At 39.7% G+C, this 20,000-nt stretch overlaps 1 protein-coding gene across 2 annotated transcripts in view; it reads left to right on the plus strand.

Annotated features, from left to right (window-relative positions):
* BCAT1 (branched chain amino acid transaminase 1) overlaps positions 1-20,000 on the plus strand; it is a 67,766-nt gene that overhangs the window by 15,382 nt on the left and 32,384 nt on the right. For both annotated transcript variants that reach the window (XM_075051369.1, XM_075051370.1), the window contains exon 2: positions 2,944-3,015. In XM_075051369.1, the coding sequence (XP_074907470.1) occupies positions 2,944-3,015 (72 nt within the window). The remainder of the gene's footprint in view (positions 1-2,943; positions 3,016-20,000) is intronic.

Genomic DNA, 20,000 nt, shown 5'->3' on the forward strand with positions numbered 1-20,000 from the left:
AAATGCATCTTTAGGATATCAATGTTTTATATCTACCATGCTATTAAACACAAAGGGCAAATTTATGCCTGGCATATCTCCCTTGGCAATGTTGGCACTATACCAGGAAGTAATTTTCCCTATTGCATTTAACATGTCTCAGATTTAAAAGCCATGGAGCCATTAAAATATGACTCCATCAATTAGAAAGTAATTGTGGTATGTCTTTCTAGTGCTAAGGGATTAAGTCAATTTGATCTCGGTGCGGTTAACAAAGGCAGTTAGCTACTTGCTTTAAATATGAGGTAAATCTGTAAAACATAATGATTTCATGGAGAACAGGATTAGCCCCATGGCACATGCCCAAAAAATGGGCTGTTGACTTCACTGAGTTCAGTGGGAACCTTGAACTGAAGGGCAACACGATTGAGGCCCTAGGGGCCGTTCCTGTAGGTGGTCCACGCTTGAAATTCACATACAAGTTTTGTATCTTTTTAAAGATCATGAAAGAGAATATTAAACTATATCCAACTTCGGTCGTCTCTGTGTTGATGCCAACACTTGCTTTAGGGCAACTTCATAAAGCAGAGATGGGAAGAAACTGAAGCATAATGGTTGAGTATTTGTCAGTATTTGCTGTCATGAGTAATTATGATTAGAAAATCCAACTTTACATACTACATATTAGACAAAAGCTAGCAATGGAGCTGGACCCACTCAAGAAATTCTTGTTCCACAGCTGGCAGTTACCATCCTGTTAGCTGGTAACCAGCACGCTCTCCATCCTAATTCACTGCAGTGCAAAGAAAAATCAGTTGGCTTAATCTGCAAAATACTTAAATGTTATAAACTGATGGTGTCATGAAGGCCTTCTGGGATTTTACTACTGAATTTGGAAGTATTTGAAGGATTACAGGGAAGGCAAGGACCTATTATACAGTGCTTAGTTCAGACTGTCCATCAGTTTGGGTAACACTTTAGTCCTGCTAGGGTCTGACGCTGAATGCCATTGAACACTCTACCAAAAAGACTTGTCTTTCTGGAGTAAAACCCCCTAAGCTTTAAGGCAAATAAAACATTTTTAATAAGGTTTTAAGGTAAAGCATATTGGTACATTGTAAAGAGATTTGTGATTTCTCTCGGCAGATCCTGCTTTAGTTGATAGGAAGGAGCCTGTAGCCGTGATTCGGTGTCTCGCTGTAGAGGGTTAGGAAAAAAAAGAGGAACAGAAGGGTTAAAGCTGCTGGTGAAAAAAGGCAGGAGGGATGTTATGGCCTCCCTGGGGCGTTTGGGGGGAGGGGAGAGGAAGTGAGATCTGCTGTGGCTGGGAGTTTGCTTTTTCTTTTGTTGGTAGCAAGCCTGCTATCTGTTAAAGGCCCACTGAAGATACCGCTTTTTTTTTTCTTTCTTTTCCCCTCCCTATCTACTGTATCCCCAAGACCTTCAAAAAGGGAAAAAAATCACGTTATTTGCCTTGTGTGTGTCATGCTTCAGAGCCCATGAACCATGCGGCCCCAGTCGTGGCCCCACAGTTTGGTGGCTGCTGCAGGACTGTGGGGCTGGTGTCTCCCTGGCACTGCCATCCGCCCCGCACGCAGCCCTCCTTGTAGTGAGGGCTGCTCCCTGGTTAGGAGCTTGGGGCAGGCATCTCACAGGCTGACCACGAAGGGTTTCCTGTGGACCTCCTTCCTTCAGGGGATTATACCTTTGACCTGGGGCTTTCCCACCTGGGCTGGGGCTTCTCACCCAAGGTGCAGTGAGGGTGAGAGGCAGCCACCAAGCCATGAGCAGCCAGTGCAGGGTCCTGCCAGGGCTTTTCCCTTGTAGGGTTGAAAGCCCCTTGCCTGTCAGCCCTAGCAAGGACATCCCTTACCTCTGTCTTTCCTTCACTCACTTAGAGAGCCCCTCTGACCAGCCTGACTGTTTCCCCATGCCCACCCATCCCAGGCCTCAACTCGGCAGCTAGCCATCCCTTCTGCCATCATCTCCATCTTGCCAGTTGTGCTTCCCTTAAGCCATCCTCCCAACCATCCCCTTCATGGCCCATCCCCCAAACAGTCTTGCTCCTGGCACCTTCCTCCCTCTCCCAAACCTCTCCCCCCACTTCATCTTTCCAGCTCTTTCTTAAAGGCTGCTCAGAGACAAGAAATGCTGTCAGGGTTGTATTTGTCTCTTTTGCTCCATGTTGTTGGGTATAATATGCATTTACTGGCCACTGGCAAGGAAGGTCTAGATCATGCAGGAGGGTCTGCAAAGATGCTAGCCTGATGCTGTGGAAACTGGGGATCTTGCTTTTAGGTAGACGGCTTGCACCTGTCTGTGGTATCCCTCTGTTGCTAAACAAAAGCATGCCTAGAACTATCACTCCTTTTCTTTCAGTTCCTTTCTAGCATGGCCAGTGGCAGGACCCTTAAGTTCAACATAGTAGATAATTCAAAATATTCTGATTATAAATTTATATAGGTGGGCATTCCTTAACGCTGTTTTCATTTAATGAAGGATTTAACAAAAGCAATCCTTTCCCTTTTTCTTCCATTCTGCCTAGTCAGGCTTCTCTGAAGAAAAGGCAAAAGCAAATCTGTTGGTGGATGTTTTAGTAGAGAAACTGGGATCTGATGGAATTGTGTAAAAACACAATTTATTTATTCAGCTTTGAATGAAAAACGTGATGTTGTCCATATCCTTCCACACTTCAGAGAGATAATCTAATCTAAGGCGTTGTCTCTCCCATAAAGCACTGAAATACAGTTGCACAAAACATTGCAACTGAAGTAAAACTAAAAGCCTAGAAAGTGGGAAGTTGTGCTAAGAAACTACCAAAAAATTCTTTCTAATATATTTACTGATGATGAAGTCTAAGTGATCATTCAATACAATCTGTTCCTAAAAAGAATTAACTGAATGTGTATCAACTTTTCTGCAATGTGCATTGAGTTTGATTTCCTCTGTTTTTATTTCTTCTAGGGCTGTCACAATGAGTGCACAGCTGGAGGATGTTTGGGAGAAACAGCAAAGCATATAACTGAATCTTTCAAGGTATGTTGTTTGTTAAAAGATGAGTGTCTGAAGCATTTCGGTAGATTGTGCCAGACAGCATCTATAACATGGTAGTGATTGTTGTGCAGGTGTTCATAACTACTGACATGCTTGAACGTCATAATTCTGTAAATCTGTAAGCTGCATTTGCTGAAAATGTTTTCAATGTAGAAATTAAGAATGTTACAAGAAGAACTTTAATTTATTATAGTTTCAGGTACTAGCTAAAAGGTTAGTAGTCATTAAGCAAAAATTAAAATGGTGTAGGTGATTTTATTTTTAACTCTGGACCGCTTCAAAGCAATAGAAATAAAGATTGATTCCCCCCATCAAGATTTTTTTCCAAACAGAGTCTATGTAACACTCTATTATTTGTTAAACTTTGGCATTATAAATGGTGTTTAAAAGTAGGTTTTTCCATCTGGTCTCAAAGATGCAGAGCTAAGGATCTCAGAAGGACTCCAAAGCACACCACAGGTCTGGCACATTATCAGCACTCAACAAGCAAACAGGGCTATGATAATAAGGAATGCTGAGCAGCTGCCAGGAACTGACATGAAATTGAATCCCTCTTTTTTTTTTTTTATAATTTTAATCTTATGCTTAGAACTGAGCTCAGTTAAGATATCACTCTTCTCTACATCCTTCCTGAATGCAGTGCTAGTAAGTAAGAACTCATCTTAAACACTATATGGACACAGATGTCAACTTTTAATTTTCTGTTGGAAATGTAAGGCCCATCAGCATGTGCTCCTTTGAATTCTACCTTCTGTCCTCGTTCCCTTTTTCTTTTGCCTCTCTTTTACACTTCTTTTGCCTGTATTCCTTATGTCACACATCTCTAATTCTTTCTCTCCCTCTCTTTCCCTGCTTTACAATCTTTAAAAAGCCTCATATATATTTTGCAGATGTTTAAAAATAGTACCCAGAAAAAGGTGACCTCACTTGTGCTTTTTCAGCAGTTCCCTTCCTGTTATTGCTGACTATTGTCAGCAGTACATGAGACGAAATTATAATGATACACTTTGTAACTGTCATGTTCTTCCTGATTTTTTGGGCAGCATCACTGCTGTGCAGTCTTCTGAATTATGCTTAAGTGGTTATTTCCCTTTTAGTTGCCAGACTTTAACCAGATATGGAAAATAAATGCTGCAGAAAGTGTGTTGGACTCCTTGGTAAGATTTATTCCGATTCTGGTCTCATTGAAAACAGCAAAGAATTCTTGAGAGTCCATGACTACGGAATTTCCATGCCATGTAGCAACATGCCATTTAATTTCTTCTTCCTCATTCTCAGCCCTTCCCAGTTCTTCTCTTCCTCATTTCTGTGCATTGTGTCTCTCTGGCAATTCTGCCCAAGAAGGAAGATTTAGGATGACTTTTCAGCCAGGAGGTCTGATTTGGAAAATGTTGACAAAACCAGGCATGCAACTAGTTTTGAAACCCCAAGAATTCACAAATATGGAGTGCAGAGTTGTTTTGTGAATTCACCTTTAATTAATAGGCAAGGTAGATCTCAGTAGATTCATTCAGTAGAGTGTACTAGTGTATTTAAAAACAAAAATTGCTTTACAGAGAGGAGACTCTTGTGTAACCACATTGTACTGTTTCCTTCCACTCATTGGTGTAGTCCAGAAGGAAGATAGACAGAGTGGCACCAAACTCTGATAGTGTTTGGGTCATAGGTGAACTGGGCACAAACTAAAGCAGATTTAAGGCAGATTTAATTATACCAGCAGTCAAGCAGGTGCTTTACCAAAGCTCCAAATATTGGGTGGCACAAACTTGGTTTTAATCCAGTTTCCTTTCCATTGATACTTGTATGTCAGCCAGAATGGCAAATGATTGTAGTGGAGAGTCTGTGTGAGGGGGAAAAATACATTAGCAGGTGGGACAGATGGTCATAAAGGGTATAATACCAGAAAAAACAGCTGGTTCAGGCTGAAGTCTAATTTGTAAGTCCATTCCTGCCTTATGGCTGTTTCTGAAGATTAGCTGCAGTCACCAGAAAGAGGTACAGCTTTTTAGAAAATATTGGTATGGGGGGGGGGGGAATGTATGAAAGTTATGATGGCAATACAGGTACTGATTGTAGTGTCACGCATTATAATAATCATTTTCAGTCTCTTTAACTTCATTGTCAAATTAAAAAGAAAAACATTATAAATGAAGGAAGAAATAACACCAGCCAACGACAAATAAAATAGCCTGGATTCATTCTAGGGAACTTCACAAACATTTCTGTGGAAGACAGTTATGATTACAACTTCAGAAACAATAGCTAATAATAATTCCAAGTAATCAAGTTGTCCTATGGGGCTGATTGTACTGAAGAAAGCTGCAATTTTGTGCCAGTAACCCAAGTAATCCAAGATTCTGGGAATGTAGAAAACAGGGTATAGTTTTCTTCTATACTTACATAAAACATATTGTTTAAAGTGGATGATGCCCAACATTTGAATGCCAGGTTAACCCTCTGAAGACATTTCTTTTTAGAATGCAGTACTGTGCTTTTTAGGTGGGGTGTGCTCCTTTGAATTTTACTGCAATTTCTGCCTGACTTGGACAGGTGGACTCAGAGAGTCCCTATATACTGGTAGTGAGGGAATGAGTGTTACCCACAGCTTCTAGCAAGCAGTGAGCACCTCTCCTAGTTGCTTGCTGTTTTCGATTCTCATGGGCTTCTCTTAAGTCAATAGGTCAGAATTGCCACTTTGTTCATTTTAACTGCTACTGAGCTACCTTAATGTAACTCACTTCTGCAGTTAAAAATCTCATCCTGACAGGTCTGGGATTTACGAGATACTTAATGTATCTCATTTAGAGTTGACACATGACCAGTGAGCGGAACAGATAAGAAACATGGAAGGAAATAGTGATTATGCTAGAGTTTCCTGTATTGTAGAAAATGTCAAATCTCCAGGATTTATCTACCCAGCTCCTTCCACTAGAGTGAAATCTTCCTCCCTCCCCTGACTGTTGTATGCACATGTTTATATATTTGTTTATTTAAATAACTGGCTGTGGTTTGTGACCATAACCCAAGAAGTTACAGTTGTAGTTTCTGCCTATTGTCAGCACTGGATCTCTAGGGGGGGAGTATGAAACCAGTAACGGGAAGTGCCATCACCCTCTGTACCACTGAATATATTTTGGAATGCTGAATCAAGAAATACACATATTTGGTTTTGCTCTTATATGTGGGATTTTTTTCATTCAGAAATACCATGAAATAGCACACAATTATGTGTAAGGCACATAATCTTTATGATTAAAACTCTGGTAATTTCTTTAATGCATTCATTCTGGTTATTGTACTGTCACAAGACAGAATGAATGTTTGGATAATGTAGCGGTCTATTTCCATACATAACTCTAATTTGGTTTCCTTTAATGTATGTATTAGATCTGACTTTGAATTCATAATACTTGGTCTTAAGAAACTAAAAGCATCTATGATTGCCTTTCTTTCCCCTCATGTTATCAATCCATATCCAGAAAGATAATTTTAGTTTTTATGTAAATTTTTGTCATGGAATACATTGTCTCTTTGAGAAACTGATACATAGAACACTTTAAGAAGGTATTACCTACTCCTATTATGTTTCTCTGTGTTTTAATGATCTGAAGCTGTATAGAATTAGTTGGGTGTCTTAATGGTGCAAAGTCCAGTTGTTTTGTTTTAATTTTTAATGGCCTATTTAGCGTACCAAAATGGTGCAAACCTTCTAGGGAATACTGGCTAGTGTGCTACACCAAAGCAGAGTATAGTAGCTGTAGTTTACAAGTGAATCTGGGTTGACTTGCTAATATGAAGACTTCTGGTAGTGGAATGAAAAATGTTTAAGTGGAGCTTCTGTATCTGAATGGCTCATGTTACTCTAAATAACTGTGAGTGTTCCGACACAGTCTTCTGCAGATAGACCAAACCTTCCCAGGCTCTGAGCCAGTGGGATGTGAGCCCATGGCAGACTGGAAGCTATATAGGCAGGTTAGTGCAGTGCTGTGCTCAAACCAATAATCCCTGTTGAGATCTTGGACTTGCTGGGCTAAATACAGTGCTATGCTAATATGTTTGCACGGTTTCCAGTTTGAAGCTAGCTCACGTCTAGCTGTGTCAGATGCTGGATATAGTGAATTTTCTGTGATGATATATGTTTTAGTATTTGTTTCTTGTATTGCTATGATGTTTTAGAGCCCAGGTTGTGAACTAGCTGACATTGTGCTAGGTATTGTACAAATTAGAACATAAAGATTGTTTCCATGCTATACATATAACCTACAAATAAGCAACCAAAATCTCTGACAGGTTTTCCACAGAGTTAAAGCTGTAGTGTGTTTTACCTCTGGATGAAGTATGAAGAAACTGAAAATTTATTTCCAATGCAGGCATTTGTGGTTCAAATTGAAAGATTGCCCACGAAAGTTTTACAGACATTGATCTTGTTCTTGGAGGTGTCTTGATGCAAATGTAGTTGTTCCTTGTAATAGGACCTTTAGTTGCATGTTTTAAAATGTGTAGCCTTTGCATGACATGATTGTGAACTTGGTTGGCTCTATGCAAAACATATTGTGCTGATTCCAGTTCTCTGCCTTGTTTCATGCAATAGCATTAACAATAAAGAATGGGTCTATATCTTACTCTGGAAACATTAGAATTATAAATAAGATAGTATTATAGGAGTAATCTATGTGATAAAGATGTAGGTTAGATGTTATTGCAATATGCAGCATTTCTTGTTACATTGTGTACGTTAGAAAGAGTTGGAAAAATTCCTTTTTTTTTGTGGAGAAATATATGCCTATTTTCAAAACAGTCTTTCAAAGGAAAACCTGACTAATTATTGCATTTTCTATGTTTACATTAATGGAACTACATTACTGTGATACATTACCATGTTTATACTAATGGAACTCATGTACATCTATAATTTGTGCCAAGTATAGTGGGATATAGGATTCCTTACTCTGGGAATTGGGAGAGGGACCATTTTGAGATATTAGACAGTTTTAACTTTTATTTTAGGAAACTATGTTATATGTGAAAAGGCTTCTGGCAAAGAATAAACAATTCTTCAATTCCCTTTTTTCAAATAAAATTGTTTCTTCACCAAATTTTCTTCATTCCCCTCCAATGCTAAGATTAAAAACATATGAAATACAGAATAGTCTAATTTTTTGAAACATTTTTTTAAAATCTGAATTAATTGACTGTATCACATTGGCACAACATTAGAGTGACATGGTGGAAGTTCCAGTCCTTGAAGAGTTTAGGAAGTACATAGTACTTCTCTCGCGTTTTCATTTTATATGAGAAGTAGGTAAATTTTCTGACATGCCCAGAGCATATGAATCAAGGGAACACTGAAATGTTTTTGGAATGAGGACATATATGCATTATAATTACCACATTATTTACAAGGCTAGCAAATATAAAGCAGTTTACATGGTTTATATATTTTCACATCTCTTCCTCTCCAACTTGTTCGCAATTTGTTGTTTTCTACTGGCATCATAAATTATTTGCCTGCCAAAGCACATGAGCACCCAGTGAGGCTTTTTGTCGTGTTGCAGCTGTTGATTCTTCTGTGGTTTGGGGGCTAGGGGAGGTGTTAGGAGAATGGCCTACATTTCCATTTTAAATTCTATATTAGACCCCATTTTAAATTTTGATTGATAAGATAGAACATTTCCTTTATGTTTATGTTAAGTTGTATGGGCAAAATTTTATTACAGAAATTTACCAATATCTTCATGCTGTGATGAGCAGTAGCTCCCCAAAATGTGTATATAGGAAAGCTGCTTTTATGTAAACTGTCTTGAAGCAGTAAAAGACAGACAACCAATATGTGTGTGGGCAACATTACACAATAAGTCATCTCCAAGTGTTTTGTGTCTTAGAACCATAGGCCATCTAGTCCATCCTCCCACTGAAAGTGGACTCTCATCAGCACCAGACCAGGTCAGCTGTGGCTTTGCCCATTGAATGCAGTGCTGCACTACTTTCTTTAAGAAAATGTTTTTTTCTGATGTCCAGTCTGAACGTCCTAAGCTAAAACTGTCAATTACCATTTGGTAGGTCATCTCCATATCATTTCCATGGAAGTACATAGCTGTAGTTACTGTTAGATCAGGATGCCAAGCTGGAGGCCAATTCTGTTGTTGTCATAACATTATTTAGCATTTGTGGGCTGGGAATTTCTTTAGAAAAGGTCATTCTGATTTTATCTTGATTTCAGATGAATCTATTCACTCTAGCTTTTCATCAATGGCAATAAAATGATTTGCTTTTTGTCATGTGTTGAATCAAAAAAGATTGGTGAGTAATAACATTATTAGATCACAGTCCCTTCATATCACTTGATTAGGCCTCCTAGCAGGGTACGTACGTGCTGCAGAATTACTTCAGGTGATTTACAATCGAATCTGTTCCCTCATCTTCACCTGCCAAGAGGGATGCCAGCTACAGCACAGCGAAGATTGAGTGCTGGGTGGTTTCTGTGGTATTCTGTGTCCACACAGGTATTGCACAACGCCTTTTGCATATTACTGGTAGCTGGGCAAGACTGACTTATGTATCTGCTGCTTTCATTCCACTTATTAGGAAAGTAGAGATGTAGGTCACAATAATGATCAACACAGAGTGTGCTTACAGTTGAGCATCCTGTTTTGATGAAAGAGAGAAGAAACAAAGCCCAATATGTGTTAATGAATGTTTCAGTGGTTGTTGGTTGCTAGGAGAAAGTGGCTTTCCTGAAGAAGACGATGCAAGTTGCATGCACAGGTGGAAGGTACACTAATGCAGCTTAGTATTGCTGATTGCTCTACTTGGCACATCAATATTTCTAAATCAAGCTTGTTATCACAGAGTAGCAGCAGTAGTGTCACTGCTTCAGGATCGTAGTAGCCAAGAAATGCTATTTAGCAACAAGTTCTTAGTGCTGTGAAAATAATTCACCATGATTCTTCCATGATATGCTAAGGGATGATTTCACAACAGTCTGCAGGTGGATTTCTCATGCCATCAGGAACCCATCTATAATGTGGCATTTGAGATACGTGGCAGCTCTCTTCAGTTTTAGCTTGGTGGCAAGTAGTTTCATGTTTCTCTTCAGGTGGGTAATGTGCTTCAAATAGTTGCAGGCTTTTAGCAAATAGGTTTTCTAAGCTGTAGTAGAGAAACTGATTGTCCCATTATCTGAAGCTGTAAGATTTGTAAATAAAGCTAATTGTCTTCTGCAAATAACAGGACCTGTTAGCCAAGATAAAAGGAAGATGCTAGAAGAACAGCCATGGGACAGTTTGGCTGATTTATAGCACAAAGAAAGTGATGCTTTATCTTCTTTTTAACTAGGAGCTTAAGATATAGCTGGTGTCTATAAAAGCACAGAAATTGTTTTAGAATTTTGGAAATTCCACTGGCTTGTATCATTTTCTGGATTTATTTTTCCCAATGTGAAGAATTGCTTTTAGAATGTAGGGCTTTAGCACCAGCCAATGATTCCCAAAGGATCCTATCTGACTCCGAAAGTTATAAAATCCATGATGTCCATACCTATTTCCAAGAATTCTTAAATTTTAATGTCATTGTGATAGCAAGTCCCCAGGTCTGATATTGAATGTTTTCTTTGCTGAACACACATGAATAAGAACTACAATTTAGGAAAAGAATTTAGTCTTTTTTTTTTTTTTTCATAGGATTCTGTTGGCCTTTCTGTTTGCTTTTGAAATCATGTTTATATCCTAACTCTCATGAACTAACAGCCTAGAGAGCTGGAAGAGTTTTATCTTAATCCCATATTTAGTCCCTGTTTCTAAGAAAGTACTGAATGGAATGAACTGGCAAAATGTGACAGTTTCAGTGGCAGATCAAACATTGAAATTCATGGCAATTTGTAAGTTTACCTTGTGTCTATCAGTGTGAGAGGGAGATGGGATAAGAGAAAAAGCCGGGTTTAGTTAACTGAATGTTTGAAATTATTCCTGTAACCTTTATGTGAGAGACTGTACCATGAAAATACTTTATATTCCCAAAAGTTTTTGAAATTCCATATGAAATGATAAATTCTGAATGCCTTCATTCCATGAATCCACTTCCTTGCAAGTCTGCAAGCTTATTAAAATCACGGTAAGAAGATTTAATTGCAGCTGCTTAGGACTTCGACATGTGAGATTATGATTCTATTCTTGGCTATTCCACATAACATGTTTGTGACTGGCCAGGCTACTTAGGCAAAATATTTCCAACTTATTTGTCTGAAATTTAGACTTGCAATTCATTTCTTCCTTCAATATGGCTACTTCTTTTAGAAAAGCTTAGATGTAAATATCTCAATTTTTGTTTTACTTTCTTCATGTGAAATAGAAATTATGTTTCCCGAACCAGGAGACAGTAGTGTCTCAAATATTTGTGGACACATTTTTAAGTTTTGTTTTCATACAGCATTATTTGAACATCTAAAACACTGCGCTGCTGTACAAAAATGTGATATCAGTGAAATGTCACAGATCTCTTTATTCCAGTTTTGTGTCACAGGCCAGTGTGAGCCCTCAGCTTGTGTTAGGCTCAAACCTTCTCCCAGGCAAACTCTTTTCTAAAAATGGAACATTGTGTTTATGCTACAACGCAGAAATACAGTGGTTGTGAGGCAAGGAGCAGCACGGCATCAGGAATTGCATTAACCAAACTGTCAGATCTTTTGAGAAGAAGCAGTACATACTAATATAATATGAATAGGGTAATTAGTCAATGTATTCCATTAGTGAAGAATGGTCCTAGTTTTGTATTTATGGAAATGTTTGAGTATGAGTCTGAGAGGACTTTCAGTACAAGGAATTGGCCTATTACAAAATTGCAGTCTGTGATTCACTGTACGGAATTGCTTCTTTCTAATCAAAAGCCCAGGTACACCTACACTGCAGACATGAAGTGCAGTTGCATGGCCAAAGAGGATTTTTATATAGCTAACTGGACCAGCAGTAACAGTAACAGTGGGCTACAGCAGTGTGTTTTTCAGTCCAGTGCAATGACTGCATTAAAGCCTACTCACACTTCCTCCCTATTCACACTTTCTGATCACCCCGCTTAGTTAACTGGAATAGCTGTTAGTAAACAGAAGTAGTTTATAGGACCAAAATGCAATAAAGTGTCCAGTTTCTGTTCCTATGTTTAATAGTCTTATCAGCTTCTTGGTGGTTTATATTTCAAAGAGGTAGTCATATTTGAAATGTTTTATATAATTCTTTGATTGATGAGTTACTAGATGACTGTTCTTCGTAGATCTGAAAATACCATTAGCTGGAGTAGAGGAGAGAGACCCCATTAAAGTCAAATAGATGCTTCCTTAAGAATTCCCTAATATCATGTAGAAGGTTTCCTTAGGATCTGTAGGAACCCCATTTCTTCATCTTTCTTAACTTTATAAAGATTTATTTTCTGAAACTTGTGTCAGTGGAGAACAGACTAATGAGTAAGGGACAAAAAAACCCCAAACAAACCCAAACCATTACTAGTCCATTTAGTTTTCCTGAAACAGTAGAAAAGGGTGAGGCTATAAAGATTTAGGTAGTTTTGCCTCCCTTACAATCCAAATTCTTACAAAGATGGAGTAAGGGGTCTTGATTAACTTGAATGGGCTTTGGATCAAATCAATGGTAATTGGTAGGGCAACATTTTAGCAACATATGGAAAAACTCTTAAAATTTAGTTAGTGCCACTGAAATCAATGGTACTGGGTATTATCCATGCGCTTGAGTGTTTTGTAGGGCAAGATTTGTTTCTTCAATGCTTTCTCTACAGTCTCTCCAGACTGTAGCTTTCCAACATCTTTATTTCCCTTCTTGTGCATTTTGGGAGCTTCAGACTGCATTTTCAGCTGTGCTGCTGCCCTAGGTGCCCTTTTCATTCTCTAAGGCAAGAAGTTTGTCAATTCCAACCACTTATCTGTTGTCTTGTCAGAGCAGGTTTAATTCCCTGCCCACTGCTCCAAATCAAACATTCCTGCATCAGAGTTGGAGCATCCATCAGGTCAGGAGAAAGGTTAAAGAAGCCAGCAGTATGTTGAGCCCTTCTCCTTTTCTTCCCATTGCTTGCAGAGTGTAGCAGAAGCTCATTCTTTGGTTTGACAAATATTTGATAAATATCTGTTATGAATAGTTTGGGTTAGATGCATTGCAGAGGAAGGACTAGACAAAGTCCTTCCAGCCATATTTTCTGTTGTTTCCATGATTGACTCACAGCTGATTCAGAGCCTTGACTCCCTTTTGCTTTGTCATTTGTTCTGTGGTTTATTACGCAGTGTACAGTGAACCTGATGCAATGATTCCAGGCCCCAGTCCAATTACATGTGCTAACATATTCTCGGATGAAGTCTCAGGGAAGCTTTATGTTGAAAGATTTCTCAGTATTCTCCCTCGGGTTGCAGAAGTTATTTTGTTTTATTTTGTTTCTTTTTATTTTTTTTTTATCGTAGGAAAATTAAGGCTTTCTTCCTGCTCAAATCTTGTTATATCTTGGCACACTTTCCTTTCTCAAGCCTCAGGCTCTGCTGTAAATTTAAAATACTAATGATGGTAAAGGGATTATAGGATAGGTTACATTAACATTATTTTTTATACTTATAAGCTAGTAATAGATTTCTAAGAATTTATTTAACTCTGTCTTATTCTGTTTTGAGTTGATAGAACTCTTATTGTTCTTACTGTTTCTACTATAGATCTTATTATTGCAATCAGAGCATACAGGGCTTAGCCCTATACAGAAAGTGATGGTCTCCGCCCCAGAAAACTAGCAGCCTTTTCTAAAGAAGATAGGGATGGGAAAAGAAACAGAACCACAGACCTTGGTTTACCCAAGGCCTGCAGGACATAAATCTCCTCTTTTTTACCTAAATAGATGCTGCTGTGGTGTCAGCTAGTGATTAGTGGATAGAGCTGAGAGGTAGTAAGTCAGACAAACCAGACAAAAATAACACCTGCTAGAAGAGGTTGCAGTTGGTTTCATCTACTGGAGCAGTATTTAGCATTTCTAAGACAGGGTTTAGGGACAGGCAAAACAGGTGATTGTTTATTTTGTTTCAGTGGAGGAGAAAAGTACCAGTTGCCCTAAGACCATCCACAGCCTCCATAACCTTTTCCTACTTTCTAGTGCATAGCCTAGCACTGCTGCTCTCTGCTCTGATGCCACTGGTGGAGGAGTTGGCAGCCATCACTGATTCCTTTCAGAGTTTGGCACAAGCCTTTTTTTTGAGCAGTAGTAGCTGTTAAGCATGATTCATGATTTCTGCCCGCAGAAAGCAGGCCCATGTGATGAAGGCTATTCCTGGATCAGGTTGCAATTCCCTGTGGGCTGCTCCTAGTAGCTGCTCTACAGGAGCAATTATGTGCAACATATAGTAGTCTGAACCCTGCTGTATGAGGTTGCTGGGCTGGAATATCTAATGGATGAGCTTCTCCAGCCAGCTAAGATCACTGCTTAGGTGAGTAAGAAAATGGGGGCAATCCTCTGCTATCTGCAGCTGTACATCTGGAAAGTGATGGAGCAGAAGGAGTTACACGAGAAAGGTGGTAGCTTGCTTATTGGCTGCAAGGCCAAAAAAAACTTCAGAGAAGAGAGGGTTTCGGCTTCCAAAGGTAAATTAACAAGACGCTTTCTTCAGCCTAGTTAGTATCCTCAGTCTAGTTCACCACCACTGCTTCTCTTTGGCAGTGCAAACCTCTTCTCAGTCTGTGATATAGGAGCCTCAGGTTCAGAAGAACAGGCAGAAGGTGTTGTAGGGTGAAAGTAGCTGCTCCAGCAGAAAGAATGGCTTCCTAGGATAGATACGTGTGTGCAGGGGAGGGCCCAAAAGCTATGATGAGAGTGCCACAACCATAAGGACTGAATGGCCAGAAAATTACATCCTCATCCCTGGAGCCCTCCTCAAAACCATTCTGTCTAGTCAGAGCCTCGTTCTCTCCAACTCCCCCTGGCTATGCTTTGTCACCTTTTCCCTTTATAGTAATTCCTAATGCTCTTTGTAATCTGTCTCCTCAAAATTTGCTCTGCTACTGCAACCACATTTTGCTGGCAAAACAAGTTACTCAGTTTTGCCTATGCTTCCATGTCTGTTATTGCATCAGAGGGCCCTGATCTTTCCTAAGATATGCTTACAAACTCAGCATAAGTAATAAAAAATAATAATTGCAGTTGGTTTGTGATCTTGAATGAATCACCTTAACTAGAAGTCAGGGAGGTTACTTATTTCATCAGAATAGATTACAGTGAGTCTCACTGAATGGATGTTAATGTTTTGAGGATGTCTGCTGAAACTTGCTGTTACGGTTAGGTAACTTGTAAGCTATTTTACAGCTGAGGCTGCCAGTTCTGTTTTTATTCAAGTAAGTGATAGAAACGCTTGGCCAGCACAGTGTTTGGAGAAGTTTGGATATGTCGAATGAATTACACCTGTTACAGCTGCTCAACCTACTGCTTATGGACTAGTATTTTCACTGCAGTGAAAATAACCACAGCCAAGGATCATTTGGGAAGGCATTGGCAAATCTTGATGGAAAGAGTAGGACAAAATATGCACTTGCCATCTGCACCTACCTGAGACAGCTCTCTAGGGTAAGAGAGGTAGGAATGTAGTAATGAGAGTAACAGCTCTGGCCAGAGGCTGCTGTCATCTCCAAATCCACCTAAGGCTACTGCAAAGGCTGTGTAAAGTAAGCATTAAACTGACATCTTGGCTAGGGGCACCAGAATGTCTTGCTGCAGCTTTGGTTAAAATTGACACTGGCCAGCATGTCACTTTTAGTTTGACCTAGCTCATAATTGACAAGATCTGTTTTGATCAAATGATGAGTTTTAGTATCAGGAGGTCACAATATATCTTCTTTATGTGGGCTGGGTAAAGCTTCACTCTGGAAGAAGTTGCACTGGAATCAGCAGGCACCTTTCAGATGAGGGGCTATTAAAAAAAGTGCATCTGGTTGAGACAGTGGCTGTTTGTAGGTGTACTGTTGCTATATAAGCCCTGAAAATCAGCAGTATCCAGCTGGCTTCTCCACAATTCCCTTTTGCCTATCATAAGCAGAGCAATCTGGTTCTTCCTGTTTCTTACCAGAATGCCCTGGGCTGGGACCTAGGCACATACATCTTGTACGTACTGTACTGCTGCGACATGAAAATTTGCAGGGCTAGAACTACATCTTTGTCATTTTACTTTAGGCAACAGGGGCCGAATAGCTGCACTCAATAGACTGCGTTCAACATCTGTTTCTTTCTTTATCTCCCTTATCCTTTTTGTTCTTGCATTTACTGGTTTTCCTTCCAGTTTAATGGTTTTATTAGGCACCAGTGTCAGAAGGTGCTTGAGAGCATGTTGATAAACAAGGCAAGCAATACACAAACCTAGTTGAAAATTGCCCTTTGTATTGGCAGTACAAACAGCAGAGATCTGGATGGGTGTTAATGCCAATCTCTAATGCATCCTTAATATGCTGCTTTCAGGGCTGGGGGAATGTTGACAAAGAAAAGAAATAAATTGCCATTTATAAAGGTCATAGGTGATACCATGGTAGCACTGCAATAATTTTTTTAATGAGTGATATTAAAGTAATAGGCATAGATACTTAACCAGTACTCCTGGTATTAGTCACCTGGCCTTGCTTTGCTCTCTTTCTGGGAGTTCTTCTGAGTGTTTGGTTTCCCTCCTGCTGGCGCGGCTTGAACAGCACCACAAAATACTGGGACAGGACTTCAGTCAAGTTAAGCCAAAAGGGTCTGTGGACCAGGTGAGATATTGTGTAGGAGGTCTCACTACTCAGGGACCTAGAAGAGGTTGAGGGTGCTGGCAATACTTCATGCTGCAGACCAGGCTGTGGGAGAGAGTACTCCAAGGGTGGGTTCTCCAACACCCCCCCGAATCCCCCTCTACGGAAAAAAAAGATTCAATGTATTACAGCACTTGATGGTGTCTTAATATAAAAAGCATTGGGATTCTGGTGATTTTGCACACTGTTAACTTGCACTGCTCACTGCTTGGTAAAAAGAGGGAGAAAAATATAATAGAATGACTAAGGGGGAAGAGCCTTAAGAAAGGATCTTAAGAAAGTAATGGCCCAAAAAAATCTTAAATGCATCTCCCGAGAGCTTAACAGGATTATAAGCATCAGGAAAATTGCCTTTTTGCCTGTTTAATGATTGTTGCCCTCCTGGCCTGTGCAGTTTAGCCTATATTTGAGGTCTTCTGTGTGGTGTTCCTACTGTTGTTTGAAGGAAGTGTTCTGGGTCAAGTGTCGTACCTGATATTGTTGAGTCAGGTGTTTGCAAAATGCCCGAATGAAAGCTGGTTTCCCTAAATGCTGAAGGAGGTGAGAAACAATGGGTGGGTTCCTTGTGCAGAGTGCTGAGCTCCAGGAAGCTCTGTGGTCCAGAAACTATTTGCTTCTTTTCTCAATAAGCATCATAGCTACCTACCTCTCTAGGCTTTCTGCCTTCAAGTGACTGAACTTGAAGTCCAGTCCGGTGATTTCTGTTTGTGACCACAGAAAGTCCCCAACCCTTGGGGCTGAGAGCTAAGCAGTGTGGGCTACTGCTCTGAGCCATTGTCACTGCTGTGTGGCCACCCATCACACAGGAGTACCCATTTTATTGAACTTGCAGGAGGGAGTGCTTGGCCTGCATCTTATGTCTAATGAGTCAGCATAGGAGTACTCTGGATCTGGGACCCTCTTTGTATTAACCATTAGAGCATAACAGTGTGCTTGTATTGGATCAGCATAGTTTTATTAAATTATCACTCACATGACAGAGACTGTCCAAGCCTCTCTTGAACCCCAGGTCTACAAATCTGGAGAAATATCTTTGGTGGAAAAACTGGGTCGAAGAAAGCCCAAATGGTCCCAAGTGAGCGTTTCTTCACTTGTGGCTGCAGCTTGCTGCTCCCTCTACATGTGCTTGGGGGCCTGTGAGAAGAGCCAGATTAAAATCCTTCCCCGTTCTTAAAGCAAAAGCTATTTGTTAACCCTGATGAGCTTAGCAAACTGTTTTATAGGGCTGCCTTTCAACTAGTTGTACTACCACAACTGAGGAAGTGGCAAGCTGAGGCATAAAACCAGAAATCAGCACACTGATGGGAGTTCTAGGGGATGAGACTCCATATGATAATTCTGGTGCCCAGGCCAGTTTATTGTAAAGATAATGACTTTAATGAAAATGACCTGAGATGAGACAGAAGCCTTGACTTCAGGGAGACCTGTCAATACCACTGGCAGTAGGAGTTCTTTAGAAGCTGTGATTCTGTCCAGAGATAAAGCCAAGGATATAACTGTGTTCTACATCCTTGCTTAAGCCCCATTGACATCCTGCTCCTGCATAAGTGTTTTCCTGAGCTAAGCCTTGCATTGTAGACAATTACAAACACTCCTTTGTGGCTTTTATTTTGATCCAGACTCTTCTGTGATATATTTTTTTCCAAAGTGCATGATAAGAGGTTGTCAGGTAAAATTCATTTTTATTTTCAGGACGTCATTAAGTAGTGCTTTTCCCATTGGAGCATTCACTGTCCGCAGAATAAAGGGTACTATTGAGAGTTAAGAAGAGCAATTGTTGTTTCATCAGATTATGTTATTAGTTCAACCGGGCTAATGCACTGTAATATCTAGACAAGACCTATAATTGGAGATAGTTTGAAACAAGCTTTTAGCTATTCATGTGCTCTAGCTCTAAGTTAATTTCACATCTAAGCCATTAAGCAAAAAAAAAAAAAAACACAACCAAAACCAACCAATCAATAAAAATAGGCCATTGTTCATTAAAGACATCTTGAAAATGAGGTTGTTTACAGAGATAGGGGTGCACATGTTTTTGTGTTCTTTTTCAAAAGCTTGGGACTAATTTTTTCTCATTTTGCAGAATGTGTGCTGAGTCTCAGAAGTCAAAGTCAATGATATCTCTTGCAGAACTGCCTTTTTAGTGCATGTGCAAATCATTTGAACAATAGTCTGAACTACCTGCATTCCAGTCTATTCTGTATGTACCCAACATAGAGGAGTAAGATTTCACTTGGGGGTCTGTAATAGGGGTCAATGCTTTCTGAGTCATGTTAGGAAGGAAAACGGAGCTTTGAATACAGTTTGTTGTTGAATTCTTCCTTGCCTCTCACCAGCACAGTTTAAATGCTCCACTGGCATAGAAAGTGAATGGAGAGAGTGGATCAAGGCTTTGCCCGTTTCATAGCCCTCTCTAGTTGTTTAGTCCCTGTCTGTGTATAAAAGGGGAGTGACCTGCCAGAGATCCTGCTTTCCTTCTTCCCTTGCTGTTCTTGAGGATGATTCACACCATACAAGCTACTATAAAGGAAATTAACTCTATCCCAGCCAAAACCAGTGCAAAAAAACAACCTATGCTGCATTTCTGCAGCTAGTCATGGCTCGAAAGAGAAAGTTAATCACGCAGGGAAACATTTAGCCTTCTTTGCTAATGGGATCTTTCTAGGAAAATATGAATGTGAATGAACAAGCTACTGTGACCCAAGTAATCTGCAGACTGCTGGCTCTAATCTTTCACTTTGGTTTTATGCATTTAAGGAAAATCAGCATAACGTATCTACTTAGTTGTGAGGGGGATTAATTTCTGATGATCAGCTTATGTTCTGAGGTACAGCAATTGGGTGTTTCTGGAACTTGTATAGATGTGTTAATCTAAATGTCCAAGAAATTTTCAGCTGCTAATTTTCTGCTTTTACACCTTGTACTGCTTCCTCCACTTAACAGTACTTCAAAATACACTAACTACTTCAGCTATAAGCAGCACTGCATATATGTATGCATACATATTATGAATACTTTGCCTGCTACTTAGAGGTTAGCTGCCTTTAACTGTTCTTTCATTAAATGTCCCCGCACATAAAATATGGCATTTGTCCATGTTCACTGATGCAGAATAATTTTTAAATCAGTCTGACTTAATTATTTTTATACACTTCATTTTTGTCTTCATGT

This window comes from Buteo buteo, chromosome 19, assembly GCF_964188355.1.
Source record: "Buteo buteo chromosome 19, bButBut1.hap1.1, whole genome shotgun sequence".
NCBI lineage: Eukaryota > Metazoa > Chordata > Aves > Accipitriformes > Accipitridae > Buteo > Buteo buteo.